Source organism: Syngnathus floridae, chromosome 3 (genome assembly GCF_059516105.1).
Source record: "Syngnathus floridae isolate MCC-2025c chromosome 3, RoL_Sflo_1.0, whole genome shotgun sequence".
NCBI classification, from domain to species: Eukaryota; Metazoa; Chordata; class Actinopteri; order Syngnathiformes; family Syngnathidae; genus Syngnathus; species Syngnathus floridae.
In genome coordinates this window covers 13,457,237-13,484,840 of record NC_142415.1, presented here as the reverse complement: position 1 = coordinate 13,484,840, position 27,604 = coordinate 13,457,237, and the positions used below count along the sequence as shown (strand labels likewise).

The 27,604-nt window shown below is 38.8% G+C and overlaps 7 protein-coding genes and 1 long non-coding RNA gene across 8 annotated transcripts in view; 2 read left to right on the top strand and 6 right to left on the bottom strand.

Annotated features, from left to right (window-relative positions):
- Nucleotides 1-937: 937 nt before the first annotated feature.
- On the bottom strand, nt 938-5,321 carry mc1r (melanocortin 1 receptor). The gene is made up of 3 exons (XM_088370926.1): nt 4,619-5,321; nt 3,397-3,525; nt 938-3,061 (listed from the first exon to the last, which is right to left on the bottom strand). Exons 2-3 carry the CDS (start codon nt 3,422-3,424, stop codon nt 2,085-2,087), a joined length of 1,005 nt encoding a protein of 334 aa, XP_088227052.1. The 5' UTR covers nt 3,425-3,525; nt 4,619-5,321; the 3' UTR covers nt 938-2,084.
- A 554-nt stretch (nt 5,322-5,875) lies between these two features.
- Nucleotides 5,876-14,043, bottom strand: tcf25 (TCF25 ribosome quality control complex subunit). Its single transcript, XM_088371944.1, has 18 exons — nt 13,711-14,043; nt 13,048-13,164; nt 12,867-12,932; nt 12,630-12,754; nt 12,351-12,416; nt 12,194-12,276; nt 11,755-11,885; nt 11,287-11,386; nt 10,722-10,815; nt 10,475-10,567; nt 9,642-9,747; nt 9,386-9,545; nt 8,818-8,905; nt 8,566-8,724; nt 8,007-8,097; nt 7,446-7,525; nt 7,297-7,372; nt 5,876-6,646 (listed from the first exon to the last, which is right to left on the bottom strand). Exons 1-18 carry the CDS (start codon nt 13,930-13,932, stop codon nt 6,473-6,475), a joined length of 2,031 nt encoding a protein of 676 aa, XP_088228070.1. The 5' UTR covers nt 13,933-14,043; the 3' UTR covers nt 5,876-6,472.
- Nucleotides 14,044-14,905: 862 nt separating this feature from the next.
- On the bottom strand, nt 14,906-17,084 carry cyba (cytochrome b-245, alpha polypeptide). Its single transcript, XM_088370583.1, has 6 exons — nt 16,929-17,084; nt 16,613-16,682; nt 16,189-16,263; nt 16,008-16,091; nt 15,815-15,896; nt 14,906-15,482 (listed from the first exon to the last, which is right to left on the bottom strand). Exons 1-6 carry the CDS (start codon nt 16,984-16,986, stop codon nt 15,294-15,296), a joined length of 558 nt encoding a protein of 185 aa, XP_088226709.1. The 5' UTR covers nt 16,987-17,084; the 3' UTR covers nt 14,906-15,293.
- Nucleotides 17,085-17,410: 326 nt separating this feature from the next.
- mvda (mevalonate (diphospho) decarboxylase a) lies at nt 17,411-20,827 on the bottom strand. The gene is made up of 10 exons (XM_088370582.1): nt 20,629-20,827; nt 20,402-20,472; nt 19,870-19,984; nt 19,641-19,787; nt 19,367-19,566; nt 19,180-19,254; nt 18,698-18,916; nt 18,371-18,486; nt 18,143-18,251; nt 17,411-17,861 (listed from the first exon to the last, which is right to left on the bottom strand). The coding sequence occupies exons 1-10, from the start codon at nt 20,696-20,698 to the stop codon at nt 17,730-17,732; spliced, it is 1,254 nt and encodes a 417-aa protein (XP_088226708.1). The 5' UTR covers nt 20,699-20,827; the 3' UTR covers nt 17,411-17,729.
- LOC148400652 (uncharacterized) lies at nt 18,350-20,213 on the top strand. The gene is made up of 3 exons (XR_015857426.1): nt 18,350-19,591; nt 19,662-19,810; nt 19,880-20,213. It is a non-coding gene; the product is annotated as an uncharacterized LOC148400652 (long non-coding RNA).
- A 514-nt stretch (nt 20,828-21,341) lies between the features above and the next one.
- pdcd5 (programmed cell death 5) lies at nt 21,342-24,276 on the bottom strand. The gene is made up of 6 exons (XM_088370586.1): nt 24,080-24,276; nt 23,323-23,363; nt 23,091-23,152; nt 22,441-22,532; nt 21,913-21,984; nt 21,342-21,846 (listed from the first exon to the last, which is right to left on the bottom strand). The coding sequence occupies exons 1-6, from the start codon at nt 24,143-24,145 to the stop codon at nt 21,802-21,804; spliced, it is 378 nt and encodes a 125-aa protein (XP_088226712.1). The 5' UTR covers nt 24,146-24,276; the 3' UTR covers nt 21,342-21,801.
- Nucleotides 24,277-24,453: 177 nt separating this feature from the next.
- LOC148400647 (fibulin-7-like) overlaps nt 24,454-27,604 on the top strand; it is a 64,136-nt gene continuing 60,985 nt past the window's right edge. Inside the window, exons 1-2 of the mRNA XM_088370581.1 lie at nt 24,454-24,599; nt 27,275-27,355. The gene's annotated coding sequence lies outside the window, so the exon portion shown is untranslated. The remainder of the gene's footprint in view (nt 24,600-27,274; nt 27,356-27,604) is intronic.
- Nucleotides 24,857-26,916, bottom strand: uraha (urate (5-hydroxyiso-) hydrolase a). The gene is made up of 4 exons (XM_088370584.1): nt 26,728-26,916; nt 26,436-26,569; nt 25,462-25,597; nt 24,857-25,282 (listed from the first exon to the last, which is right to left on the bottom strand). Exons 1-4 carry the CDS (start codon nt 26,914-26,916, stop codon nt 25,193-25,195), a joined length of 549 nt encoding a protein of 182 aa, XP_088226710.1. The 3' UTR covers nt 24,857-25,192.

Sequence of the window (27,604 nt, the reverse complement as noted above, 5' to 3'; positions counted from 1 at the left end):
TTATGTTACACAAAAAACATTGCACATGTGTTGTGTGTGTTGTTCATTAGTTTGAGGAGAGAAGACAAGCCAGGGAACCAGCTGTTAAGGAACATGCAAGTGCATCTGTTGCAACTGCAAATATTTGACGGTATTTTGTTTTTGTACTTTACAATTAATTTTGTACCACTCCATGTTAATAAAATCAACATAAAGAATCTATATATTTGATGTAACTTGGTGTTTTTTTTATCAATAAATCATTTTCAAAATAATTTGGAAATCATAGAAATACAAAGGTAAGGGGTTACTTGGGAAATTCACATTGCTACGTCAATGAGATTAGTTTAAGTGACCAGGTTTTGCCGATGTTTGCAATCAGGTCGGCAGGATTTTGTGGACAACGGAGAAGAAAAGAACTGATTGTGCAGTCACAACTTTCCTTCCCCTTTGAAAGAGAAGTTGGAATTACCACTAGGTTTAATTTAAATGAAGGTGAAAGTTTAGTTCAATAGTTCTATAATACTTACCTGTTATTGATTACTCACAAAACGCAAAATTTTGCATTTTAGTGTTTTCTAGCTTTGTGAAAATGTGGACAAGTTTGTTTTTAAACAAAATGATTATCTTGTCTGGTTCTTCAATGAAACTAGAAATACCTTTTCATTAACAATTAACAATCAGCTTCTTAATTGCTTCGTATGTATGAATAATAGCCTCAAGCTGAATTTTTAGGGGAATAATTTTACTGAAATGAATTGCCTGCTTTTGCGTTTGTTTGAACATTTCACTTTAAGAAATTACACACAAGGGAATCTTTATGATATAGTCTCTTTATTTGAGACAAAGAAGACAACATGTAAATATTTACAATCTACACAGGAGTACCTAACATCAATATGAAGTCTATGTCTGAATTTTGGCTTGGCCTTGTAATAACCACAGCATTTACATTCAATTTAAGCAAAATGCTTGTTGACCAGTGCTCCTCAGCTAAATAAAAGTCATTCGACTTAATAATTCCAACTTCATGGAACAAAATCTTGTCAGCATAAATGTACCCTATTTATGAAACACTTACATTGTAGTTCATCTATATTGGTTCTCAGCCTTTGCACATGTCATGAAATCAGATACACGACCTGCAAAGTGAACATAGCTGCATAGGAGAGAGACAATACAATATATGTATCATAATTGAAATTAATTTCAGTTAAATCTTTATATTTGTGCCAATTTAAATCCTTTTATGAGCAGTCAAACTGGGGACATTCCACCCAACAATGATGAAAGGTCAGAGTCATGTGTTGCCAGTCACAGCGGCTGAACATGTGCGTGGAAATGGCTTTCAAAGCCACACAGACATGCACTTAATAGATATCCGGGCGTAACAGGCTCGGTTCTTCACGGGCATCACTTTTGAACCGTCGTGATTGAGTATCTGTTGCTACAACAAACACACAGAGAAAAAGGAGAACTTTGTTATCAAGACCAAGCACAACAGTTAAGGTTGACTTTAAGGAGCATTTTATGCCAATTGGGTCCACATAAATGTATTTGGGGAGACAAAAAATATCCCTGAACAAGTCAATGCTAGTTTTGTAAAAGGGAGGCATTGAACTGGTTCTTAATGATAGTCGTCATATTACAAGGCACTGTAATTGAGTGGTTAACAAATAATTATCACTTCCATGTTGACAATACAATAGATGGGGGGGGGGCTTTTAAAAATATACCGTGTCGTAAGGCAGAGTAGTGGATACTGCTTGAGTTCATTGCAAACAGTGAAGGGTCCTTGTTTGTTGAACTCATTGGCAAGTTCAAGTTTATTGCCCCAATAATACGTCAATAATACTAATTTGACTTTTGTGAACATGATTTTGTGACTTAAAGATAAAATACAGAATGAGTTCAGTTTTTGTGTAGCATTGGTGCAATTGAGGTTGATGTAAAAGTCACAGCTTTATTTCTTCAATGAAAATTGTGTGGCAAAGATGGGCACTCATCAGCAACACCAGCCAGATCAAGCTTTCCCATTCCGAACTGGACTGAACCAGTCAGTGGAACGGCAGCTGTGTAATGCTTCCTTCTCACGCGGAAAAGTGTCAAACACTGAAGAACCAGCTGCACAGGAGCAGCTCCTGAAGAGTTTTGCGCAGCTCTTGGCTCCTGTAGGCATAGATGAGCGGGTCTATGAGTGAATTACAGATGATCAGGATAAGGAACAGATTAAAGTTCCGGAAAAAGCAGTTACAGAAGGGGTTGGTGGGGCAGGTAAGGATGAGAATGAGGTGCAGGAAGAAGGGTCCCCAGCAAACGATAAAGACGCCGAGAAGGATGGTGAGCGTGATGGCGCCTTTCGTGCTGGTGGACGGGCGTCGCTTATTGTTGAGGTTGACGCTGATGCTGCGCGAGTGTATGCGTGCCAGAAGGAACATGTGCAGGTAGAGCACAGCGTTGAATACCAGGCTGGAGCAGAAGAAGGTCACCAGGCACACGATGACGGCGTTGTCCGTGTGGTAGACGATGAAGAAGATGCTGGAGGTGAGGCTGGCCAGCCACACCGCCACGATGATGCCCACAGCGCGCTGCGTGGTCATGATGCTGTGGTAGCGTAGCGCGTAGAAGATGGTGATGTAGCGGTCCGCCGCGATGGTGCTCAGGAAGGATAGCGACGACACCACCGAGCTGCAGATCATCACGTCAATCACGTTGTCCAGGTGCCGCAGCATTCCCGGTTGCACGTCCAGAAGGCTGTGGTCATGCAGAAGCATAACAATGGTCTCCACCACGTTACTGACGCTCACCAGCATGTCCGATACAGCCAGACAGCAGATGAAGTAGTACATGGGCGAGTGTAGATTTCGATTCTTGACGATCGCCACGATGACGAGGATATTCTCCACCAGGCTGATGAGGCCCAGTGACAGGAAGAGCTCCTGCGGGATCTGCAGCTGGAAGCAGCCCGGCGAATTGGGTTCAGCCTCAGTCGAGTTGGTCTCATTACCTTGCGGGAAGTCGCTAAGGTAGTCATGGTGCATGAAGAAGTTGTTGTGGGATCTGTTTGAAAACTCCATAGCTCCTGAAATAGAAAATGGGCTTTATTAGCGTCAAATATGATTGCTCAAAATCAGGGCACGTCAATTTGGGGGCATGCTGGTGGCCCCTGTCAATCTCTCTTAATCAACACAGTACTTCATATATGTGGACTACAATGAAGACCTTCATCAAAAAGCGGAGAATAGACCACCAGTCACAGCAACACAAATTGTACGGTAAAGAAAAACGGTCAGGGAGAAATATGTTACAGTCCTATATATGTATATAACCAAGATGAATCCTTTGGGCTATAATTCTAAAAGCTACATCTGATAGACACACAACATGGCTCATAAAAAAGATTAAAAAACACCATACCTGCAGTGGAGCATGGTGGTGGCAGCATTGTGCTTTGCGGGCTGTTTTTCTAGCTCTCTTTAGTCAAGGCAGATGGAATTATGAACAGTCCCAAATACTGGTCTGTGATGGAACAATACCTTCAGGCTTCTGCGAGAAAGCAAAACAAATGTCAGGAAAGGCTTACGAGATCAAAGCGGCAGCCATTTGCTGACAGCCATTTAACACCAGCTTGAATGTGATTTTGTGTGAATTTCAAACACAGCCATCACATTTGTTGTGGTTGTTTTGGATGATAATAAGGTCACGACAATTTGAAAATGCTCAAAAAAGCTTTAGGGCCTTAACCTAACTTGAAACATTGCTGGACCAAAATCAATTCTCTTACTGCTGTTTATTCTCTTTCTGCAATCACTCAACTGAAAATGACACTGAAGGAAAGATTGTCTTTATCACTAAAGTGCTGTCACATCTTTTTGACCACAAAAGTGACAGAGAAGAATTTGTATGAAAATATAAAAGCTCCATCTTCTGATGAGTGTTGATCCTCACCCCTCAGAATATTTCTTGACCACCGGCAGACACACTACTTTGCCCGAATGGAGCAGATGCTATCAAATTGGTTCCAGATACCCTCTCAGCAATGGCCAAATATAATTCATCATTTGAGCTCCTATTGACAAAGATCAACAGGAGATAACACATTTAGAGGGGATACGGTTGGGTAGACTTGGGTGTGACTAACTTGCAAGCCTACATTGGGTTGTGGACAAGTCAAAGGGCAAACCAATAGAAAACCTTTAGGGTGCTGACACTGGAATTTATTTCTGGCCACCATGTCGCCCTAACACATTCGGTTACTGCTTGTGCAAATTTGATCACAGACAAGCTACGTTTTCTTATTGCATAGCAAAATAGCAGAAGTGGAAGCAAACTTGATTACAAAGAATCTGAATTAAAGTTGATCTAAGATTATTATCACTGGAAAAGAGCGGAACCTTTTCTTTCAAACTTGATGAGCCCTAAAGAGGGCTCAATGCTTAACTAGTTGTAAAAATAATACCTACCAAATAATACCAAATAACATTGGTGGAATTTTAAAGTTAGACTCGATTGGTGATGAAATTACATTTGAAAAGCGCCTACGTTGGGTTACACCTTGACAACACGATGATAATAATATACACATTCTTCTCCGGAACATTAATATCATGTGGAGGAAAATAAAATTTATTGGACATACCAGTCGCAATCAATCCAGGCGAAAAGTGAATGTCTTCGGCTTCTTTATGAATGCAAGCTGACCAACACCAACATCCAGAACATGTACTTTTCCCAAATCATGTTTTTTGCCTTGGGCACGCTGAAGGCGCCTGTCCCACCTAACAAGAGAGCTTCTTTGCAGAAAGCACCAGGACCAACAGGATGATGGAATACTGTACTTGTAGAGAAAACTGATGTGGGCCCAATGTACCATGTGAGACTTCACAAGACTCCTCCTTGTATGCTGACATCACTCGGAGGATGAGCGCTCGATAGAAAATATTGAATCAGTCACAATATTGTGGTGTGCGGTAGACATGCAGGATATTTTTTTTTTTCTAAATTCCTATTTGGCAAAATATCTCTTCTTGTCTTGTGGTGCATATCTCAAATCATTTTCACCAATAGGAATGAATGGAATTTCTATTCATTTCTGTGCGCCTTCCCCAAATATCAGCAACATTTTTTTTTCAATTGCATGAAGCAGTACTAATTAGTCTACTTATTTCTCATTTAGAAAGGTGTGTGTACTGTATAGAGAGAGATAAACTATTAAAATGATTCAATTGAAATGAATGTTTAACTACTAATATTTAAAATTGATTGCATAAATATTGAAAGTAAAGAGTTAAATAAAGTGAACTGCACTTCCTCACTGATTGCAATAGGTCAATCTTGTTTCCATCAAGGGCCATAATGAAGTTATGGTTGCCCGCAGGACGTGGACATAAATGTCACTTAAATAGCAACATCAACCACTGAAGTCTCGTCTTTTTGCAAAGCGTGACATCAATCGTAAACATTTATAAGTAGGCCACTAAAGATCAAATGTGTGTTTTGGCTTGAGAAGTATATTCTCAGCATGTGACATTTGCAGAAAAAATTGGCCTACATATCGGAAATAATTGATAAGGTCACATTTGAATTGTTTGACCTGGAAAATGTGTTCACATTATTAATGCTTATGTAGTTTAAGGGGGTTGTTTATTCATCAGTGTTTCAATGAAAGGCTTTTAAATTATATTGGATCACATTTTTGCTAATGCAATCCTATCCAAGCATGACAAGAAAGAGGATGTGTGCTCTGGAACTACCCTCACTTAATCAATATTAAGATCAGGTGACTTTGTTTGTGCAACATTTGGAGAATGATGGTCAAATGGTGGGGCCATCAGGGCTGCAACAGTCAGAGGCTGTTTCTTCTGGGGACGACTTATGAGATGATTTCTAAACTGTATTTAGATCACATGAGCAGCCCTCAAATACTTTATTTGTAGCTCCAGATGAAGTGAGAACAATGAAATCATTTGAGAATCAAGTACATCGTCATCTCTTCGTTAGTGCATTAAGAATAAACAGATAATATATGGAAAGTGGAGCAGGTAACAAAGTTTAGGAAAGCTGTTTTTAGATGACTGTAACCAGAGCAAATTGCCCATAAAGCGGATCATGTAGATGTTTATCATATGTAGTTTCTTAGATCTTTGACAGAAGAGCAAGGCCCTGTCATTCTGTATTCTGGCCGATACAAACCATATGGCAGATTAACAATTTGACAGAAAATAATATCTTTGAATCTCACTCAGGGGCCATAATATTAGGAACGCCTAAAAGATCTCATCTTACTGTCAATAAATGCATTATAATAGCATTTTAATTGGGGTTTGCAATTTTCAATCAAATAATGTAAATCTGTAAAAATGATCTGGCAGAAGTTTGAAAAAGAAAAATTGAGAGGAACCTCTTTTTGAAGGAGCTCATTTGGCAGCATTTTATTTTTGTCCTAGACGTTTTCTTGATGAGCTGTTCTCCAGAGTTTCCAAGACATCCTCACTCAGTCCCACTCTTCCTCGTCTCTAAAAGGCTGGTCCTCTCGTGGTGGCTCTTGAAACCTGATGTTTGCCAGCATGTCCCTCATTGCCACCATGAGGCGATTCACTTCTTGGTTTAGCTCTTGTCCAGCCCGAGCCACCTCCATGTCACCCTCCTCCTCCTGCCTTGGCCCACCCTGATAAGGAAAGTTAAAAATATCAATCAAACCAGCAATCTGACATTTCTGATACCGTCACATATTGAGTTTTAAAAGATGGTCTGAGTGTATGACAAATTGAGTAATGTAATTGAGGGTAGGGTTGTATTTTTTCCAAGTGTTTAGATAGTTTTCTATTTATAGAGCAACAAATAAAACCTAGCAGTCTATGACATTATCTTGAAACAACCGTGTCCCTTTCCTTGCCATAAGTAGATCATCCAAATCAGAATCAATTTTAGATGACAAGCTTCAGGCAGTTCTGATGATAACAATAAACATATGTATATATATATATATATATATAAATACAGAGCTGGTGCTCCGTAGTCCATATGTAAAAGATCAGCACGCTGTCAAATACAACAGTGCCTTTGATTCGTTGTCGAGTTCGGACAGCACACAATGATTCTTCTTCTCATGGGAGCGAGCAGAAAATAAGTGAGAAGCAATAAAGCGATGATATAAATGCAAACTATCCGCCATTATACAACGATAACGCATTGTTTGGAGTGACAAATGTCCACATTTCTAAATACAAGACACTGCAAACTACAAGGCACAATTTAGAATAGTGTGTGTTCCTTGTGCCAGTGTAGATTTCAATCCCAATTCCATGACAGGTTTACCTGGAGGTTGAAGTTTGGCAGAAGGGAACGGAAAAACAGCGACAGCGTGCTCTCATTGGATGCTCCAACATGTCGTCTACATGCAGGCAGAGAAACTAGCATTAAAAAACATGACAAACAAAAGCAACAAAGGGGAGGTAGGACATTACCTCTCTGGTCTGGTGTACGAGATCACAGAATCCACTGGCGGGAGGGGGTCAAATCCCATCATGGGTTGAGTCGTCACCTCCTGAGGTGGCGCAAAGAGCATGGTCAATGTTGTCTCCTGCAGTGGCAGGTCTCATTGAAACCATGAATTAAAGAAAGGCGAACGTTAAGCGTTGAGACTTAATGCTTGCAAGTTTCTTTAGAAATACTATAAATGCATCCTCAAATAAGCACAAACTTGTCTACTAAACACATTTACCAATAGAAATATGCATGTGATTTTGTTTACTGATCTGTGTTGTTGTTTTTTCATTGGAATGTATCGTCAAAGGAACCCAAGTATGAACAAAATACAGCCATACGTGCAAAATTCATGCTCTTTTGTTTTTTATGATAAATTTGTCAATGCCAACCAACATTAAGTGCAAGCACTCAGTCATTTTATTCCTTAATCATAAAAAATCATGCATGCAGTTCAGCATTGGATTTGTCTCCCGCCTCATTTTTTCCTATTCAATATATAAAAACACGAGTTGTTTTGTATGAAAGCTTGTGCGTTGTACCAGAGGCAGACTGGACGTGGCTTCTTTGATCTCAGACAGCAGAACGTGGCGATGGATGTTCCGTGGAGCACTCTGGTATCTCTGCTTTCTTCTGCATGGCAGTGGTGACGGAAAATTGGTGTGGCCCAGTACGGTGAGGCAAATGCATTCATTTGAAACTACTGTTACTTTTGCTAATATGGGAAACTGGGACCTCTGAGTTGAATCCTGATTCACCAAAACACTGGTAGAAATTCGTTCAAGTTCATGAATTTTTTTCCAATGGAAAACATATTATCTAATGCAGGGTCACGTGTAGTATTGACTTAAGTAGAGCGGGAGGTCTGCTAGGGATTGTTACTGCACAAGACGGTAGTTCGAAATTTAGAATGACATGTTCGGGACAATTTGTGCCAATATCCTAATTTCATAGGTTCCGCTGCGCTATTATGTAAGCATGATCAGGAATTGGGAACATTCAACATGGAGTTTGAGAAAGATTAACACCGATGACATGGATTATTTACGCCTGTCATGAATTTAAATTTCAGTCAGTAGAGCAACCAAGTTTTGGTCTCACTTGTTCTTGCAGTCCTCCACCAGTGGGTCATTTGCATCAATTCGACGTAGCGCTTCCTGCACACTCTCTTCCAACCAAAGCATGACTGCTGCTTCCCTCCACAGGTTGTACATCCTCCCCACATACAGAGCAGTCAGTTCAGCCAAGGCTGGCAGTTGTCTACAGAGAGCAAATGTTGATGTCACCAAGGGTCAAAGAATGACAATTAGAGTTGACCAAGACGATATAATCAGGCAAAGAAGTTTATATTACCCAATCTGACTGCTTGGGCCGAAGTACGCATGTGAGGTAACTGTGGCATCTGGCTGCACAGTGCATAGATCCAGTAAAGGCATTAAGACTGTGAAAACATATTCACATTCATGACATGATTGACATACCCCCGAGGGCTGATTTAAATTCTTCTTTCACCAGTGGATCAGAAGCATCATGATCACCGACTTGACTTCACTGTTTGTTTTCCTTGCATAAAAATTCAGTACACCTGTTTCTGACAGCGATGGATGGGCATAGGAAAATGGCACAGTTCGCTTGACCTATTTATTATTAGCACAACAGAAAATATACGCAATACCTTCATAAAACTCACTTTTAGATAACCATGGAGGACAAAACCTCTGCACATAGCTCAGGGGCGTGTTATTAGTTAACGGTGCTTTCATGCCGGGATGGGGGGGGGGGGGGGGGGGGGGTTTACTCCAGGGAACATGTTAATTAGGATATGTTGCCACTAAGTAGGGTAAGAAAATTTTAACACATCCCTGGACACAAATACTTGTTTCTCAGCATGGAGATGCTTGGGCAGTGTGGGATATCTGACCTGCAGGAAACATGATGAGCGCATCCTGTAGCATTTGGTCAGCTTTGCGTTTTACTCGATCACTTTCTTCAGGCTTCATTTCTTCCTGCTGACTGAGATGGAAATGGCAGAGCGCGGTGGAAAATGCAAAGTTTGGCAGCTGGGACAGATTTCTGTGCTCCTGAGACACAAACAGGCAATTATATCTAGCACTGTGTAGTTGTCCATGAAAAATAAAAAATGAGGAAAATGTGGAATGTGTACGAATGCAATTTACCTCCCAGGCCTCATAAAGTTGAATAAGAGAGTCATACTGCCTGGAACGTAGCATCAGGAAATCAATAAGTAGCAGCATGCAAAGTGGGTCAGAGTCCGGGTCCAAACTAAGAATGAGAGGGGGGCACGAATCTTCAGAAATGTGACATATCTGAATGCACACACTCAACCAGTTGCAAAGTCCTCAAAATCTCAATCTCTTAATATGACTTCATTCTCTTGACAAACTACTTGTTAAGATTAAAGCCATGTTAGTGTGTCAAACGACAGTGGACGCCCACTATTTGTGCTTCTATGTTTAGCATCAATTCAGTTTTGACTTTTAACAAACTTCCTATGTAATCACTATGTGTGTACATGCCACAATGCACTGAACACCGCGTGAGAATATCATACATACTGTGGACAGTAAGTTGCAAGAAATTACTAAATGAATAATTTTCTGACCTTTTGTGCCACATTACAACGAAACCACTAATAAAGGAGCATGTTTCCTCCAAAAATCTGAATAGGTGAATTTGCGAATGCTGAGCAAACAGTGAAAGAGTCCACGGTATAATTTCAGGTCTGGTATGCCTAAGTGACTAAAAACAATTCTACATTTTCATGTTCCGTGTTTATTAAGTGGGCAAATTCATAAGAAAAATGTATGATTGTAGTTAGTATATGGAAAGAAACACAGCCAATTGTCTGGCCTTAGAAAACATTTTGCGTGACAATTCCCGACACAGAATTACACTCATAAACCCATTACACACACTCAACAAATGATCTGTTCTTGAACATGAACATGTTTCCTTTTTTTCTTTAGATGCTTGTGCTCTTTTCTCCTACCTCAGGATCAATTTGCAGTACTCTAAAGCTGTCCGGGGGCATCCTCTCTTCTCAAGGAACATCATGTGCTTGAAAAGAGCAAGATAAAATGCCCTAAAAGGAGAGTATTTTATCACTCGACTTCTCTGTTTTTCAATAGGTCATATTTAGAAGATAACGTTTCAAATGAATAAAAACAATTAATTTGGTCAAGACCGAGAAAGCGTAAAAGTGATGCACACTAAGAGAAAATTCAAGTCTTTCCAACCTGTTTTCAGGTCTGAGGTAATCCAGTCTGCAGGCGCCAGAGGTCAGACTAAATACGGGGTGAAATGCACACTCGAAGCTGTACAAGGCCCTCTCTGGAATAAAATAAAAATCATTCAAATACATCATTTATACAAACAACTTGGTATGATGTTGGTGTAGTATATGCTTGGTTTTAATTTTGTTTTACAAGATTCTCATCAGATTTGGTGACAGCCCTTAATTATTCAAGTATAGATTTTTCCAGCAATCATAATAGTAATTGCATTACAAATAGAAGCTACTGTGTCCACAATTTAATTACCACTCAAACTATGTCGGATGACAAACCCCCAAAATGCTTTGCATCTGCATATTTTTTATTTTTTTTTATTTCTGATGCTGTTATTTTAGCCTTAAACTGTTGGATCCCAGCACGATATTTTTTATTATAACACGAAACTAGCGAGCAGAGAGCGCTGCTGTGGAACACCTATTGAATGATAAGGTAGAGGCACTGTAGGGACAAGTACAGTTAAATGACATCTTTCTTTGCTTCTTTCTTTTTTTGGATTAAACAGCCTCACCAATGAGGTCCCTGGCCATCTCCTGATCCTCTTGTATACGACAGACGTCAGAAAGTTGTAGCAAGGAATCAATGTGGTAGGGATTCAGCTGCAGCAGAGCCTAAGAAGATACATCAGTAAATGATATGTACTTATAGTATAGCACAATGTGGGAGTTTATTTTTAATCACGGTTCTATGAATACTCAATACAAATTATAGTTGTTACAAAATGATGAATCAAGAATTTATTAGGTTTAATTATGTTCACAATAATAAGCAAAGATCTTGGAGGAATTTTTTTTTTAGTTTTAAAACTTGTTGGAATGACAATATACCGTACCTTAAACAATTAAAATAATAGCTTTAAATGAACTCTTCCATCATGTAAAAATAAAAAATGTTATTTGGAAAGTCAAGAGTACAGCAATAGTTTGGTTGTGTGACTGCATTCTTCACCAACGTGTACAATAGAATAATGTGTCTTTACCACAAGGTTGTTTGGATCCATAGACTCAACAGCATCCAAGAACTTGAACTGTACTTGTTGGTAGTCACGACTATGCTCAAAGGTGAAGTACTGAACACCATCTTTTGACTCAAGTAAGGTCATTGAGATTCCTGAAAAGATGTCATTTCAGGTTAATACAGAAGTATAAGCAGCACTCGAGTGACAACACGTCCAACACAGACAAAGCATAGTGAAATAAGGCCTACGATACATATATAGTTAATTCCATGACAATCTTAAAAAAAAAAAAAAAAAAGGATAAATATCACCAACAGCTATATGCAAGAATAAAAAAGATGCTTGCAAGTGAAGCAATACTCGGTTTTACTTTTGCAACTTTACACAACATTAGGGCAGTGACTGTAATACCAAGAGAACACATTATTTAAACACATGAAAAAGATATAACAAGCCTAACCTGGGCGACTGAATCGAGGCCAACTTTCCTTGGGACCGGTCATCCATGTATTTCGATGAAACTGTCGATTGCGTTGTCGCGGTCTGAAAACAAATGCCAGGATGATGACAAGGCATGACCCACAAAGAAGGTGTTAACACCACCAATCAATGCTTACCTCTGATCCCCCAAAACTGCTCGACTCCCAAAATATTTCTTTAGCTCCGTCTCTGGGTTCAGATTCCTGAAGACAAAAAGAGAGAAAACAAATCACATCATGTTGCTGTCATGCAGATAAGGTACCCAAACTATTGCAACTATCATACAAAGTACAACTCTCGCAATAAACATAAACGAATAACTCTCAATACACAGCACAATAATTTTTGTAAAGCAGATGAATACTGTCAAACTGGCATCTGGGTCCATGAACATGGTCCACCATCACCATCCTCACCTGTGCTCCACATGTAGAACAGGTCTTCTGTCACTGCCACCACAGTCATTTTGTAGAGTCAAACCATTGGACTGGCCCAGGTTTTCCAGCAATAAATCAATGTTGTCATCTGGTGATTGTTCTTGCTGACACAAGATAGAAGTCATTGTGAGATACCTTTTAGGGGGCTTTCTGTCTTGTGAAAATGCATCTAAGGTATGGTTTAAAGGAGATCATTTTGAAACAATTTAGGTTTACCTGTACAATTTCAGATTTAACTTTTGTCTTCTTTTTCTTCTTCTTTTTCTTAACACTGGACAAGGGCTGGGAATAACAAATGACAACTATGCAAAACAACATACACATAAACAAATGTACAGTAGAATAATTTCTCCAAAAAATAATAATTACATCCAAGCTTCTGCATCGTGCTAAATACCTCATTTGACCCTCGACTGCAGTTTTCTTTCCTGTCATTGTTTCCCGTGTCACTTGTTTTGATTCCATCGAGTTTCTCTGGATCTTCATCAGCGGAGGCTTTTTCGGTATCACTTATCTGTAAAATAGTTTAAATGAAATCCCTTTAAAAAAAAAAAAGAAAAGGAGAAATCCCACAAAGGTTGGGTGGATAGGGTGTTTGCTGGAGCAAGGCGATGTTCTCCACAAGGAAGTGTCAGATGCTCATGATATTTTGAGCACTCATGAGCTGTCCTGCCTCAAGTCTCACCTCGTCACGCACGGAACAAATTTAAGGAAAAATGTTCTCGTTGTAGATGTGTTAATTGATCGTCTAGCCCTCAGTGGATGGGGTAAATTTCTAATTTGTCATTAACATGTAGAACCTGTCTTGAACGTTTGTCATACCTCGAATTTTCTGTGTTTGACAAATAAAATCTGCCACGGTCCGTTGTGTCATTGTATACATTTAAATGATAACGCTCTATTAAATGTTTACTGCAAGTGTTTTGTTATTCAAAATATTGTGTGGCTTCGTTTATTTTACTAACAGGCACCAGATAGGCATTGCTAAACGCTTTAAGCTCACACAACAAGCGTACAGTCTCTACAACGTGTAGATGGATAAACTAGAATGTGCACAAACCATTCCCAAAACAGCACAGATGTCTTTACGATCCTTGTTTGTTTTGGACTTTCGATTACTGCCATTCCGACGTGACGCTGGACTGACACTGGTCGTGAGCAGCTGCTCTTCCTCACTTTCAGCTAGCTCATCGGGGCTATCTGCCAAAGTTAGCTCCTCGACGACAACCGCCTCCTGTGCTCGCTGTTTGCCTTTCAGCCTCCGCAAAGCCCTGGTAGACATTGTATACTGCTGACCACTAAATTTACGTGAACATACAATCTAAGTAAGCTGCGCGGACAGCCATGTCGCACAAGTTTTCTTCTTTGTGTTTTTGTTTGACAGTCTCAACCGGTTTTTCCTACTCTACTGCCTCCAACAGGACAAATGGGGGAAAACGATGTAAAGAGAAAACACGTGATGCTCTTAAATCAACAGGAGGTGGCAGTGTGGTAGCTGTCTCTCTCTCTGCTCTTATAATTCATTCCGCTTGCTATTTTTTATTCATTCTGTGACCAAGTATAAAAAATATATTAAAACACAATAATAATAATAATAATAATAATAATTATAATTATAATAATAATAAAAACAGACTATAATAGGTTACCTTTTTTGTATGATCCAACATAATTGGGGTGCAACACTATGATGTCACGTACATGGACTTCTCATTTGCACTCATTTGTCCCGTTCAATAAAATGCTCAAAGTGCTCCCCCCTTCACTGCAGTAAAATAATTTAAACTGAAATAATGTTATTGCACAAGTGTGCACACCCGCTTGTAACTTGGGTGTGACTATGTTCAGAATTAACCAAGTCATTTTAAATGGAAGTCAGCAGACACTTTCCGCCATTGAAGAATACAAAATAAATTCCAGCCATTCAAATTGTCTTGGCATTTCAGTTGACGTTCATGAACTTCACCAGGAAGTTCAAGACTCCCTCGTTTCAACACAGACACACAAAAAACCCTAATTGGATTGTGCAACATGAGTGTACTGAACTTGTCCAACAACATACTCTGGAGGAACAAAGTGTTAATTTGACATTGTTTGCCAGGAATGTAATGTGAGGTCACAGATATGCTATGTCTGGAAAAGGACACAGGAAATATTAAAGAGGGGAAATTTCAATATTTTGAAATTCAGGGTGTTTGCAAAATGGGAAACGGCAAACAACCTGTTTCAAAGGGGAAGTAAAACACATTAAAATGTAGACCTGACAAAAATAATCATTTATTCACATAAAGTAGAGAAAACTATAGTACAAAATATTTTTTCAGTGAGTCAAATGTACAGACAAAATAAATGTCAAATTCACCCAAAAGAACAAACTGTTGAGGAATAAAACCGCATCAGTGTGTGCAATTGCAAGACAGTGGATGCGAAGCTCAAATAACTGAGACAGCGGGATAAGAAAAGTTCAATCAAATGCACAAATATAAAATAAAAAATAACAGCGCTAATCAGCGCATTGGGACATTTTACCCCCTGACAAATAATATGACATTTGCACCCTTTGTTCGAACGGTGTTTACTTACTTACATTAAACCTATTAACATTTCTGCAAAACCACAGTGGAGAAAAGGAAACCAGTCAGGTTACTTCTCATCAATGACAGCCATGGGATTGTCATAGGCGGCACCTTCCAAGTCATCAACATGTTTCCTGCGCATCTCTGCTGGAGGTCTTGGTGGCGGGTTCTGAGGGGGATTCTTAATGCTTGGAGCTGCCCTCCTGACTTCCACTCTTGGTAGAATGGGTTCCCAGTGTTCTCCGTGGATGGCCGCCTTAAATAGCAAGAAATAGATTGAAAAAAGGAAGTAAGCAATCACCCCATTCTCCAAAATCAAGTGTATAGTTCTTAATGTTGTGGACCACTTGCAAATGTAATTTTGAAAAGCAGAGCCACCAGGCACATGGTTGGCAATTGACACAAGGACCAAATGACTTTGTCACACCTCTTCCTTGTCTAATTTCAGGTGTGCTGAAATCTGCTCTTGAACTATTTCTCAAGAACTGTGCCATTTATGAAACAATTACTTCCTTGTAATCGTTTCCACATACTTCCTGCATGGGCTGGATGAAACGTAAAAATATACTGACGCAATATTTTACTTACTGAGAGGTAGATGAGGCTGGCGATAGCGAGGCAAACGCACCCAAGGACAGTAGCAAGCATAAAACCAGCAGGAACTGACAGCCTGGAAAATAGACGGAGGTATTCATTTCGGTCAATGCGACAATACAATAGAAAAGACTGTTCGGAAGGAATGTTGTCGAGCATCGGAAATGGACTCCGATTTTCAACTCACGCTGCATGTAAAAAGGCTCTGACATAGTAATTCCTTGTCAGCGGCCCAAAAGCTTTAACACACACAGTGAAACAATACTGTCCCCTGAGAACAAAAGATAAAGAGAGAATGAGCATTAACCAATCACTTCATCATTCCACCATGTTAATCTTAATTTAATTGATGCAATGGCATCACTTACTTCCGTTCCACACCAGTGCCTTTTGCTCTTCTGCTTCTCGGGTACTCCAGCAGACATATGAAGACGCCAGCGACACTGCATAACGCTGTCAAGGCTTTCTTATCGGACAGGTTTGCTACCATGTGCTATTACATAGGAATTAACCCTCCTAAAATACTTTGTACATGCCACAGACATTTTTAAGAAGTAAACTAATGGCAAAGACAGAATATAGCTAAAAAAGTCATTGTTGTTTCTCTAAACTGATAACAGTCATACATATGTTGTCATATTTCTGCCACAGCATAAATATTAATTACAGCGGTACAGTAAGCAGCAAATGTATATTGGTATAAGCGAAGAGGACATTACCGGCCTATGAAGTGGACATTTTCACAAAGACAATTTGAGTTAAATACTTTTAAACAATTTGGGCAAAGGATACATACCATAGGCAGCAAACTGCCACCCTCTGAACAGCCCTGCCACCCCCACAATGCCTCCAGTAAGGAGAACTGCAACAAGGAAGCAGGAAGATGCTTAGCACATTTCATTGAACACATTGAACTAAAAAAAACACAACCAAATAAATACTTGAGTAACGGTGACTTCAAAAATATGTATTTCAGGATTGAAATTTAAATACTACTCAAATGTGTTTGGAAAACAGCTACAGCAAAAAGTGGCAACTCTTATCTTATGTACAAAAAATATCAAATGAAAACCATTCTAAATTCAGTGTAAAAAGTGGCTGAACTTACTGAGTCCAGAGGCGAGAGCCTGCTCATTGGCCCACATAGCCCACTCGATCTTCCCCATGTTGCCTTCGGTGCACGTTCGAGGAGGAAATGTTTTCTCTGATGTGAAATGTGAGTGCAGGCAGCATTATGAGAAGTAAGGTTCAAACCTACCTGCGACACGCCCCCTTTGCGTCATTTCTGGTGCAAGCACACAAAAATGTGGGTCAATGCATTCCTGCCTGTATTTTCCCTTCCCTTGAAAAGACTTATTTTATTGCAACTAAAATAAATAGTTACCATTATTTTTTTTATTAGTATATTGTGGTCTTCGACTACGAACACAAGATAATGTTATCTTACATGCTCTCAATTATTGTTGGTTAGAAATAAGTAATCTGTCGAGATGTATTTCAATGGAAACCTGCCTTGTTAGCAAGCGTCTTATTCAAAACCTTTAACACAGAAAGCAGTATCTAAATGACACAGAGTAACAGTGTGGGTGATAGATTTGGACAGTATTTAATGTAATTGTGAGACAATGTTTCCAATTACATGATTAGATCTATGCAATTACATGAAATTTTCTACGCATGGCAACTGACAGAGATGCTAAAACGGCACAAATAAACCGATTTAATGGATTATTTGTGAACATGAATGAGAAATGAAATGTTTTGAATCTGAAATAAGTCATTATCAATATTCAAAATTATGGTTCAGCAGCATATAAGAAGAGCACATAAAACAAATTAAAATGTAAAACAATGACAGGAGATATAATCAAAATTTGAATCTGATAATGATTTGTAGTGATATACAGTATTAGTAACAGTTTTTATGTTTTACTCCAATGTCCCTGCCCAGTAAAAGATGTTTAACAGTGTTCTTCGGTAATCCATCAGGTCCAAGCAGATGCTGCGTGGAATCCTTCACAACACAAGGGCCTGGGCCAGGCTGAAACAAAAGAAACAAATTATAGAGTGCAGGACAGAATATATAGGAATAGTGTGAATGTTTGTCACAAACTTGATAAAACAAAACAAAACAAAAAAAGTCACTTTGTTATGTTGACAAACTGAAGATGGTATGTACATCCAAATACAATTAGCAATCGAAATTAGCGTTAGTAAATGGGCTCATGGGTACATTTTGTTTTGAAATGATGCCTAACTTTAAAAACTGGAACGTCAATGAGCAATAAGAGTGACATGGATGAGACTTAGGCATGCATGTACCTTAGTGCTGATAATGTAACTAATTCCTCTTGGCATGGGCTCCAAACCAATAGCCTGTTTCAACTCCTCAGGAAGATTTACATGAGGAACTGGAAGACCTTTTATGAACCTAGACACAAGGAAGTTATATTTGTGGACACGCCCCAAATGGGATACACGTAACATCACGCATGAACTTTTAAGGCAAAAATCATTCATTGGGGATCTAAATTACAATTGTCAACTCACTCGCTGCCATTGGTTTCTGGAGGGAAGAAATGTCGGACTGCTTGAACAAATTCAGGAATGTGCTGCTCTAACGTGAATATTACCGCATTGGGGCCTGCATCAAAAGTGTAAGCAACCTACAGGAAAACACATTTATGTTTTTTATGAGAACTTGAAACTCACACACATTTTCACATCCTCATTAAATCATGTCAGAAATACAGCTGCACAAATCAGAATCGTAACTATGAGGAAGTTAGCGACCATTTATATTACTTTTGATTTGCTTTGTTGACTTGTATCTAAGTTTGCACACTAAAATGATGAAACAACCATCCCGTCGCTCACCCTTGTCTGCCCGTAATGGCTGTTGAATCGATGCACCAAGTTGATGACCTGATGAGATACGCTGTTGAGATAGAATATGGGAGGGTATGTGTCCAGGCAGGTGGCATGAAACTGGTTACTATCCTTCATGGTGAGTTCAGCGAATGCAGGAAAGTCTTTCCTGCGCACGGCTTTAATCATTTCAACCATGCGGCCTGGGACGACCGACTCGGCCCGATACTGCAAACACACAAGTTTTGGGGTCATTTAATCTTGCGCCAGAATCAAATCTGTTTTAATTGAACAATGCGACATTCATCTTTTAAGCCATGTTTCCACCAAGTGCAAGTTCAGTTTAGCAAGTCCGGGACAGATCTGACACATCGGTAACCTTCACATTTTTCCTTTTCCTGCAAATTGCATCCAATTGAACTCTTTATTGCATGGTGGAAACCAAGCTTTAGAACATAACCATGGGTTTGTGCCAAGGTTAAAAATAGTACCTTTAAGAGCCGACTTGTTTGCACACTAGTTTGCATGCCAGAAGTGCTGCCCACATGTTTCCGCTCAGCACTGGCCTGTCAAACAAATACGCAATTATAATAAACTGGCATAACTTGTACTGTTGCCCTGTTGTCATTTTAAGTCCCTCCCTTTTTCAACGTAGTGCAAAAAATCCAACATTCATACCACAAGTACAAGTATTCTCAGCTCAGGCCAATGAGTCTCTGGCTCCACCTGCTGGGCAAAACTATCCTTGCCATCATTCTGATGTCCCATAAGCCACTGCACAAATCCGCCGTACATACTTCTGCACGCACTGCCAGAGCCTTGACGAGCCACCAAGGACAATTCCCCTTCTACACCGAACGCCTGGGCCAGTGTGTATACTGCACAACAGCGGGGAAACAGTGTGTAAGATGCTTTGAATGTCATTAATGTTGAATGCAACACAGCAACCCACCTAAACAAGCAAATCCTGCAGCAGAGGAAGCAAGTCCAGCAGCGGTGGGGAAATTGTTGACGGAACAGATGTGAACTTTGTGAGATAAGCCTCTTGAGTCTAAACCGGGATCATCATCATTACGTCTTTTCCTTGCAAGACGTCGAACTACAGACACAGGACATTGAGACGTAAGAATCCTTCATTTCGCTAGGCTGTCCTTTTGGCTACGCAGAAAAGAAAGTCGTACTCTCTCTCAGACAGGACTGTAGTCTTGGATGGCTGATATCTTCCTCCTTGCCGTTGAGCCACAGTCGATCTTCTTCAAAAGACTTGCTGGTGGCCACTGTTGTGGTTGTCTTCAACTGAACATGGGAAACACAATACATATTTGCTCAACAAATGTACCTGTCCAAATAATAGTGGTCAGTTGACTGAGAATCCACGTTAAAGTATGATTGTCTTTTTATGACAGGAGGTCTATTAAAAGTAAATAAAGTCTGTATGGGGAGTGAGGGGTTGAATAAAAATAAGTCACAATGTATGTTGTAATGGTATTTTGTGGGCACAGTAATTAAATGCACATCAACTTTTGATTGGCACTGGCAAATTTTGTTTATTTACTCTCACTAGTAACTTAGGTTCACCTGCACATTATAATTAATGTGTCTCAAGACAACCATAGAATAAAGTTTTGCCGACATCATTTACCTAAACAAAACTTTTACTGAAGGAATTTCCCCCCCTAACAATCAACGATATATTATTTTATTTATGTTTACCTGATCTTGATGAAGTGTAACACTCAACGATGAGTTAATGGGTAGAATTAGGTCTTCATCTCTCTTCCCCCCTAAAAATACAACGTTATAAAATGCAAAAACAATTATAGTCCAATGCAGTCACGGTTATTTTTAAAGTTTCTAGGGCGCGCAACAGAACAGACCTCTTGCAAAGGGGTCGATAAAGTCAGACAATTATTTCTCAGGTGAGCCATAGTGATACTTACAGTATTTAACGACTGCTATATTGACAGGGGCCGTGCACGTATGTGTCTTCTCCATGTTGTCTTTGGGCATATTTCTACTTCTGTAGATCGGTATTGGTCAAATTCGTTCTAAATTTACAAATAAGATCTTACCCTTAGCAGCCACGTTAGCTAACATGACTGACAACACTACAACAGTCTAAAGACACTACTGTCTTGTCTGTGATTGGCTGCTGTTGAACACATGGGTAAAGCCATAACCAATCAGAATTATGCCCTTGGTGCGGGCAGCCAATGAGAGATTATCTGACCACACTGGTGTGAAAACGGGCCATCAGACCATCCCACTTACTACGATTTATAAATTTTTATGGTAATTTATGGTGATGCTGGTGGCATCACAGTGCATAGATTTGGATTACTTTGCTACAAGTACAAACTGGCTTTAACACTTTGCCAACATTAGCATGATTTAAACAAATTATATACTCACATGAGCATGTTTAATCACGAGAAAACAATTGTCATTTAAAATTGAAATTTTAAAGGGCAAAGGTGAACTCAGTTGAGACTCATTCTTTAGAACCTTATGGCTTAGATGTTTGTATGCTGTGGTGCAAGATATGAAGTTGTGGGTATAAATAACAACAACAAGCTTGGCATGTTTTTAGGGAGATGTATAAATATGTACAACCTCTAACGCATTTGCAAAATAAAAATGGACTAGAAAGATGTCAAGGCTTTTTTTTAACTTTATTTTTTGTAAACGTTTAAGAGGCATGTTTGCTTGTAAAAGAAGACCAAAGTTGCTGGCCCAGACAGAAGAATGAGTTGTAATAAGAGTAATCATGAAACACATCTGCTGTTTCAGCCTCTGGGGGGTGAACATTTGAAAGCAGTAAGAAAAAGAAACTCACGAAGAACGAGCAGGGGAGTAATCCAGTCATGTGTTGTCAAGAATTAAATGCAAATGTGAAATAAAACCGCAACTAAACAATATATTTGACATCGTGTGTATTCTATGCAACATCTGTTTTTGTCAATGCTTGTTCTCTCCTTCTGGTGTGTCACTTCCAAAGACACACTGTAAAAAGTGCATCATTTTAGAGTGCTAGCAGGAACACACTGGTCACAGAATCCCAGTGAAACGCATCGCCTTCTTTGCCTGGTTCATTCAACAGCTCCAGTTGCCATTTAATCTTCTTCCTCGTCCGAATCCATCACTCTCCGCCTATTAAACTGAGAAAAAAGGATTTTAATAAATTAGGATCTAGTGTCTAACTGTAACCTATTAATGGAACATACTGTGACTGTTGTTTTTTTCTCAGTTTGCTTGCTGACTTTTTCTAAGATCTCAATCAAGCCCGTATCTGAAATCTGGCAAGAGAGGAAAAATACATTTGTGAGCAACACAGTTGTGATACTGTCTTCAACCAAGTTGATTTATTATTTTTATTATCCCGGAATCGAGATCAGACAAAGAACAATATATTCCGGTCTCTGTAGTAATAACTGTCGCATGGAAACAAATCAAAACAATGAACACGTGATCTGAGGGGGGAAAAAAAACACTTGCTTTTGGGCTGAAATCTTGTATCTCCTTAAGCATTACTTTTCAGGAAATATTAATAATTAAAAAAAACCCTCAACAACCTGTATATCCTTTTTATTTATTAAAAATATCAACATTTCTCAAGCTATTTTTATCACTTTAGATTTTTCAATAATTTGTAAATAAAGACAAAGACCCACAAAGCGATTTAACACATACTTTACATACAACAACGATGAAAAAAATTCCAATAAATTTCAAGCATTCATTCATTTACGTACCTTTCCTGCTAATGATCCATACTGAGCCATTTGAATAAGATAATTCTCAACTGAACGTGCTTTCTCCGGCTTTACCAAAGCAAGACTGTTCACTGTGGAGAGAAAGAAAAATAAATCAATATAGATAAATAAATAACAAACACCCCAAAATTGGACTTTAGTAAGAAATACAAACAATTTGATGTGTCATCAGTCATGATGCAATGAAATATTTTCCATTATTATAATAATGCGTAGGAATGTATCAGGGAATATACAATCACTCAAAGTATGAAAAAGTGAACAATCATTACAATGCAACGTTAAGACTGATTACACTTTATCATGAGAAACTGTTCGAGTCCCAAAAAAAAACAAAAAAAACATACTGCATAAATGTGGTATAAGGACCTGAAGTCCACAAGTATGGCTTGTGCTCGCAGTCTCCGTCTTTTGCTACCCTAATGTGGTGTCCGAGATGGTAACACAATGGTTCCTCTTTGTTCAGTGATGCAAAGTATAATGTAGTTCATTATCATACTGTGTTTGGCCAAAGCGTACAAAAGGTGCTGTTTGTAATATCATAAATATGACGATGACTATATCATGGCAATTTTAATATCGCAACATCGCAGTTGTTACATCCCTAGAATTTTATGGAAAAGACTTACACCTGGCACGTGCAGACTGGTCGAGAATTTGGGACAATATGGAATTCCTCATCTCTGTCTCTCTGTGAATAAAACATTTGTTTAACCAGCGAAGTAACAAAAATAATTTTGAAATTTCCAAGTTAAAAGACTGTAACTCTTTTTTCCCTTCTTCTTGGGTGTACACTATTGCTCCTGTCAGTCATTTCTATTGGTTATTACATTCACTGGATGGAAATCTAGATTATTTCACCTTTGTTTGGCCTCCTCTCCTTGCTGATTCTTTGATGAATTCTGAAGAAATATATCACATGGTTAGTATTAACATTCATCTTATAAAGCAAAAATGCAGTCAATAATCTGCTTAGTTAATATTACTATTTACTATTGAACTCTGAGTAAAGCTCCACAAATTAACATTACAATGTAGATATGATGCTGTATTATTTAAAACAGATATATGTATGGGTATGTAGTGATCATCATTTCATTTTAAAATATTTTCAAAGTCATGAGTGGGAGTAAACCAAGGCTGAGTATTAGTACACGTTTATGCAGCAGAGAATTTCGTAAATAAAATCTGAGGAGCTCTTCAGTCTGGGTGCAATTATTCTAATTCCAAGATGAAATCTTGCATTTTTAAACCACGTTTGGCCTTCTTCTAAGTTGTGTTGAGGCACTTTTACATTCGTTGATAACATACAAGATTCAACTTTTATGTAGGATGGCAGTTCAAATTACACCCAGTCTCAGATTGAGAGGGGTGTGCGATGTCATATTGAAGGCAAGCTAGTTAGCAATTTGCTAAAGATTCTACAACCATTTTATAAACTTTGCATATTACGTGAATTTGACGTGAGTTTCACTTTTAAGCAAGACATAGCGAAGTGATCGGTGATTTACTCTCGTCTCTATGCCAATTTTAGTCTGACTAGCATGCTGCATTGTGTGCTCAGCATCTCCTTTTTAGGGAGGCTAACGCGCTTTCAAAACACTTCCTTTGTCCTTACCCCGTGCTTTGCCTGGAGTTCTGCCATTCGTTGCTGTCTGATTGCCTCTAACTCGTCGTCCGCCATGGTTTTTGTTTATGTGGACAGAAAAGTACAAGAATTGTAAAGAATATGAACGCTACAATTGCATTGCAGGCATGGAAGGCCCTGGCTTGCTCAGGGGAGTGTAATCGATGCCGAGTACCGATCAAGTTCAGGCTAAAGCTATCGAACACAGAGCTACACTCATACTCTATGATGATATGATGTCTCAAAAAATCTAAAGGTTAAATATACACTAATCTAATGGATGCAAAAAATAAGATAGAGTAAGGTAAATAAAAATACAACTTTATAAGATAACCTTGATTTCTGGCCGGCCGACAGTCTTTATTTCAATATGTTACGAATGGAGGAAGTTGTGATTTTTTTAAAAGCTGCAGAAATGTTGGTAACTTTTTCCATTGTTACAACGAAATGGCCTAGGAAAGAGTTGCGTGTGCAAATCGGGGAGGCTCCCCTGCATCTTCCCCCATTACAGGTGAGGCGACACAACTTTTTACCACAGTGTCTAAAGTTTTTCTGCAATTAACAAATTTGATTAAACTTTATATGCATGTCCCCAAATACTTAAAAATGATCGAATATGGTCAATACAAATATTGCAGCTTGTTTTCAACACCTTTTGGACGTGCAAAAGTTAGTTATCCTCTCGTGTGTGCGGTAAACGTTGAAATACTGCATGAAAAACATCAAACACACACATGCAGATTTTTTTCTCTCTCCATCATTTTAGAGTTTATCACATTTTAAAAATAATTTATTTGTACCCCACTTCAGTCATTCCTCTTACAAAGCAATACAAATTATGTTCAGTACCACGTTTAATAATCTGATTCACAATCTAAAACACACATAAAGTATGAAACCTAAATTCAGTGTATCACCACCATATTATTTAATTAAAAAAACTAATACTGGTTGTATTGCCCTTTTCTTGGAAATAATCAAATTATTGGCACATTTGTGTTTTGAGTACAATGGCTATACAACAATTGTCAGTCAGTGAGAATGGGATAAATGGTTACAGGAAAGAGCGATGCCAATTGCCAAAGGTCACCACACACTTGACCTCTAGCTTCCTCTGTACGTACTATACGAGAATGGACTCAAGAGCAGCGGTATGTGGTACTTTTGGTCTGGGTTGCTAATCGTGAAGACAATCTGAAACAAAACAAAGTTAAGCAATGTTTTAAACTTTCATGTTTTGTATGATAGTCTATGAATTAACTGCAGTAGAAACATTGAAAAACGTCAAGAAATGAAGTTGTTTAGGCCTTCCTAGTAAGTGTCAGAACATCGAAACAATGTTAGATTAGTTATTCATTGGAAGGACGTCTCACCTCAGCATATGGGTAAAAGGAGGTCTCCCCCATGCTTTCCCAGTACTGAGCAGTTTCAAATCGCAATTTGTATACACCACACAGAAAGTCCTCTTTTGTGATGAGTCCCGGGAAACGGCCATCAGCATTTGTGTGGCTATTCAGAAAAAAAAATAAAAAATAATGAAGGATTTTATTCATGACATGACAGACAAAAGATAAACATTTCCACAACCACAAATCAAGTTAATTTCTAGTCCTTTCTAGACAATGATGACTTCTCAATGCATTTTATTTTATTCAAGGTTGTTTTATTACTCGGCATGTGCACACATTTTCCGTGCTAGAAATCCTACAAAAATATGTGGTTCATATCTTTCTCTTTATTCATTAGATGTACAGTACTTCTCGGCAACAACAAAATATTCCTTCAGTGCAGTGCCGTCCGTGCAAATTATAGGTGATGCCCGGGGATAATGGCTGACAAATGTTGGTCGCATCTGCACACCCCTGGTTTGAAACCAGAATTTGAAACCCTAACATAAGTTTCTAACCTTACCTGTAAATTTAAACCCCTAATTTGAAACCCCACTTCAATTTTAAAATGCTAAACCAGATTTAAAACCTTAATTGGAAACCCAAACTATTGTTTGTAACCCTAATTTGAAACCATATCCGCAATTTGAAGCCTTTATCTGGTTTTGAAAGCCTACTTTAGAACCCTACCGCTAGTTTAAAAACAACATTTGAAATCCTGCTTTTGTTTTGTTTACATGGTAACAGGTTGTGTCACTGCACTTTCTATTAATGTAGGAATGCTTGTTGTCGCAGCTTAAAAGAGGAAACATTTCCATTCCGCTTTGCACTCGTGTAGCGAGATAGGAGGATACTACCCGCTGTGATTGGCTGGTGACTACTCCCACTTACTTGACAAAGTCAGCTGGATAGGCCCCAACCCTAGTGAGGACAAGAAAATGGATGGATGGATATTTTACCCGGTGTTAATCAACAGCCAGGTCTCAGTTGATGGGTCCAGTCGATGTAGGCTGAGGGCTATGTTGACCCCAGGGACACCCTTGGCGGTGTTCAGCACGTGTGTGGTCAGAGGACTTGCCATTGCTTGGATCTTCTATACAATCACATGATTAGATGGCAAGAGAGACGGACTGACAGACAATCATTCCAGACTATTAATGCCACATATGTTACATTCTGAAGGAGGTAGGGAGGTAACCCTTTGCAAAGAGTGCTAACAATTACCTTTTGTCAAGCGAACAATATGCTTACCTTATTTTCAGGTAAAATATGACTCTTGAGTTGCTGTAGCCTCTTTGTAGTCATGTGCACTGATGAAAACATTCCCAACTTATCTTTCGTCAGCAGCAAACTGGTTTTGCAAGAACTAAGCTCCTCCTCATATTTACTTGCAGCACTTTGGAATCTGTTAAAGTGGGCGGTTCTGGGGCTGAACCACATGTAGATGAGCACAGTACATAATATCATTTTAAGGTTACAGTATTCAGAGTATTCTGTATGTGTGTAGTGCGTTTGCATCATATGCAGTATATAGTTAAGAAAAAAAAAATTGACAGCCAAAACTCAAATAACAGCTTCCACAGTAGGAATTATTAATCCATTAATGTTGGAAATCTCAGCAATGGTTGACACAAGCTCTCATGTGCAAACGTGCTGGCCTTTCATCCCATTGAACAGTTGTTTTCTCTGGCTAGTTTAATGGCTGCACTCTGTTTTTCTTCCTGCTTTAATTTAATACTGTGCTTTAGTCCTTTTAATCCTGGTCTAACTCAAATCTACTTTTGTTATTGATCCACAGTAAAATGCAAAGAAGATGTGCAGTGGTTCAGAATGGCACACAGTGACCTTGTCTAGTGTTAAGTCCACCACAAGAGCAAAGGTAAGGAACCTTGTTCTTTTTTTTCCTCACAGTTTTTCATTTATTTGAATGTAGGAATGTTTCTCTTACAAATATTTACTGTATTCATGACTCACAGTTTTTCATTTATTTGAATGTAGGAATGTTTCTCTTACAAATATTTACTGTATTCATGACTACTACTACATTATCATTGGTTAGTGATAGATAGTAAACTTAGGACAACCTGTTTTTTAAAAAAATATTCTATGTATTTTCCAGAGATTGGTC

Excerpts from the sequence above, each read along its gene's own strand:
- mc1r (XM_088370926.1), bottom strand. The coding sequence starts at position 3,424 with ATGCTGCCACCACCATGCTCCACTGCAG. Across the intron at positions 3,062-3,396 it reads ACCACCATGCTCCACTGCAG|GAGCTATGGAGTTTTCAAAC; the intron begins GTATGGTGTTTT and ends TTTCTATTTCAG.
- pdcd5 (XM_088370586.1), bottom strand. The coding sequence starts at position 24,145 with ATGGCGGACGACGAGTTAGAGGCAATCAGACAGCAACGAATGGCAGAA. Across the intron at positions 22,533-23,090 it reads CCAGTCTGCACGTGCCAGGT|TGAACAGTCTTGCTTTGGTA; the intron begins GTAAGTCTTTTC and ends TTCTCTCCACAG. Across the intron at positions 21,985-22,440 it reads ATGGATCATTAGCAGGAAAG|ATTTCAGATACGGGCTTGAT; the intron begins GTACGTAAATGA and ends CTCTCTTGCCAG.
- uraha (XM_088370584.1), bottom strand. The coding sequence starts at position 26,916 with ATGTGGTTCAGCCCCAGAACCGCCCACTTTAACAGATTCCAAAGTGCT. Across the intron at positions 26,570-26,727 it reads ATATTTTACCTGAAAATAAG|AAGATCCAAGCAATGGCAAG; the intron begins GTAAGCATATTG and ends GTGATTGTATAG. Across the intron at positions 25,283-25,461 it reads CCTTTTACCCATATGCTGAG|ATTGTCTTCACGATTAGCAA; the intron begins GTGAGACGTCCT and ends GTTTTGTTTCAG.
- cyba (XM_088370583.1), bottom strand. The coding sequence starts at position 16,986 with ATGGGGAAGATCGAGTGGGCTATGTGGGCCAATGAGCAGGCTCTCGCC. Across the intron at positions 16,683-16,928 it reads GGCTCTCGCCTCTGGACTCA|TTCTCCTTACTGGAGGCATT; the intron begins GTAAGTTCAGCC and ends TCCTTGTTGCAG. Across the intron at positions 15,897-16,007 it reads AGAGCCTTTTTACATGCAGC|GCTGTCAGTTCCTGCTGGTT; the intron begins GTGAGTTGAAAA and ends TCTATTTTCCAG.
- mvda (XM_088370582.1), bottom strand. The coding sequence starts at position 20,698 with ATGCCCAAAGACAACATGGAGAAGACACATACGTGCACGGCCCCTGTC. Across the intron at positions 19,567-19,640 it reads TGCAGGATTTGCTTGTTTAG|TATACACACTGGCCCAGGCG; the intron begins GTGGGTTGCTGT and ends GCTGTTGTGCAG. Across the intron at positions 18,487-18,697 it reads GCCATTACGGGCAGACAAGG|GTTGCTTACACTTTTGATGC; the intron begins GTGAGCGACGGG and ends GTTTTCCTGTAG.
- tcf25 (XM_088371944.1), bottom strand. The coding sequence starts at position 13,932 with ATGTCTACCAGGGCTTTGCGGAGGCTGAAAGGCAAACAGCGAGCACAG. Across the intron at positions 8,906-9,385 it reads GCTCATCATGTTTCCTGCAG|TCTTAATGCCTTTACTGGAT; the intron begins GTCAGATATCCC and ends ATGTTTTCACAG. Across the intron at positions 7,373-7,445 it reads TCGTACACCAGACCAGAGAG|ACGACATGTTGGAGCATCCA; the intron begins GTAATGTCCTAC and ends GCCTGCATGTAG.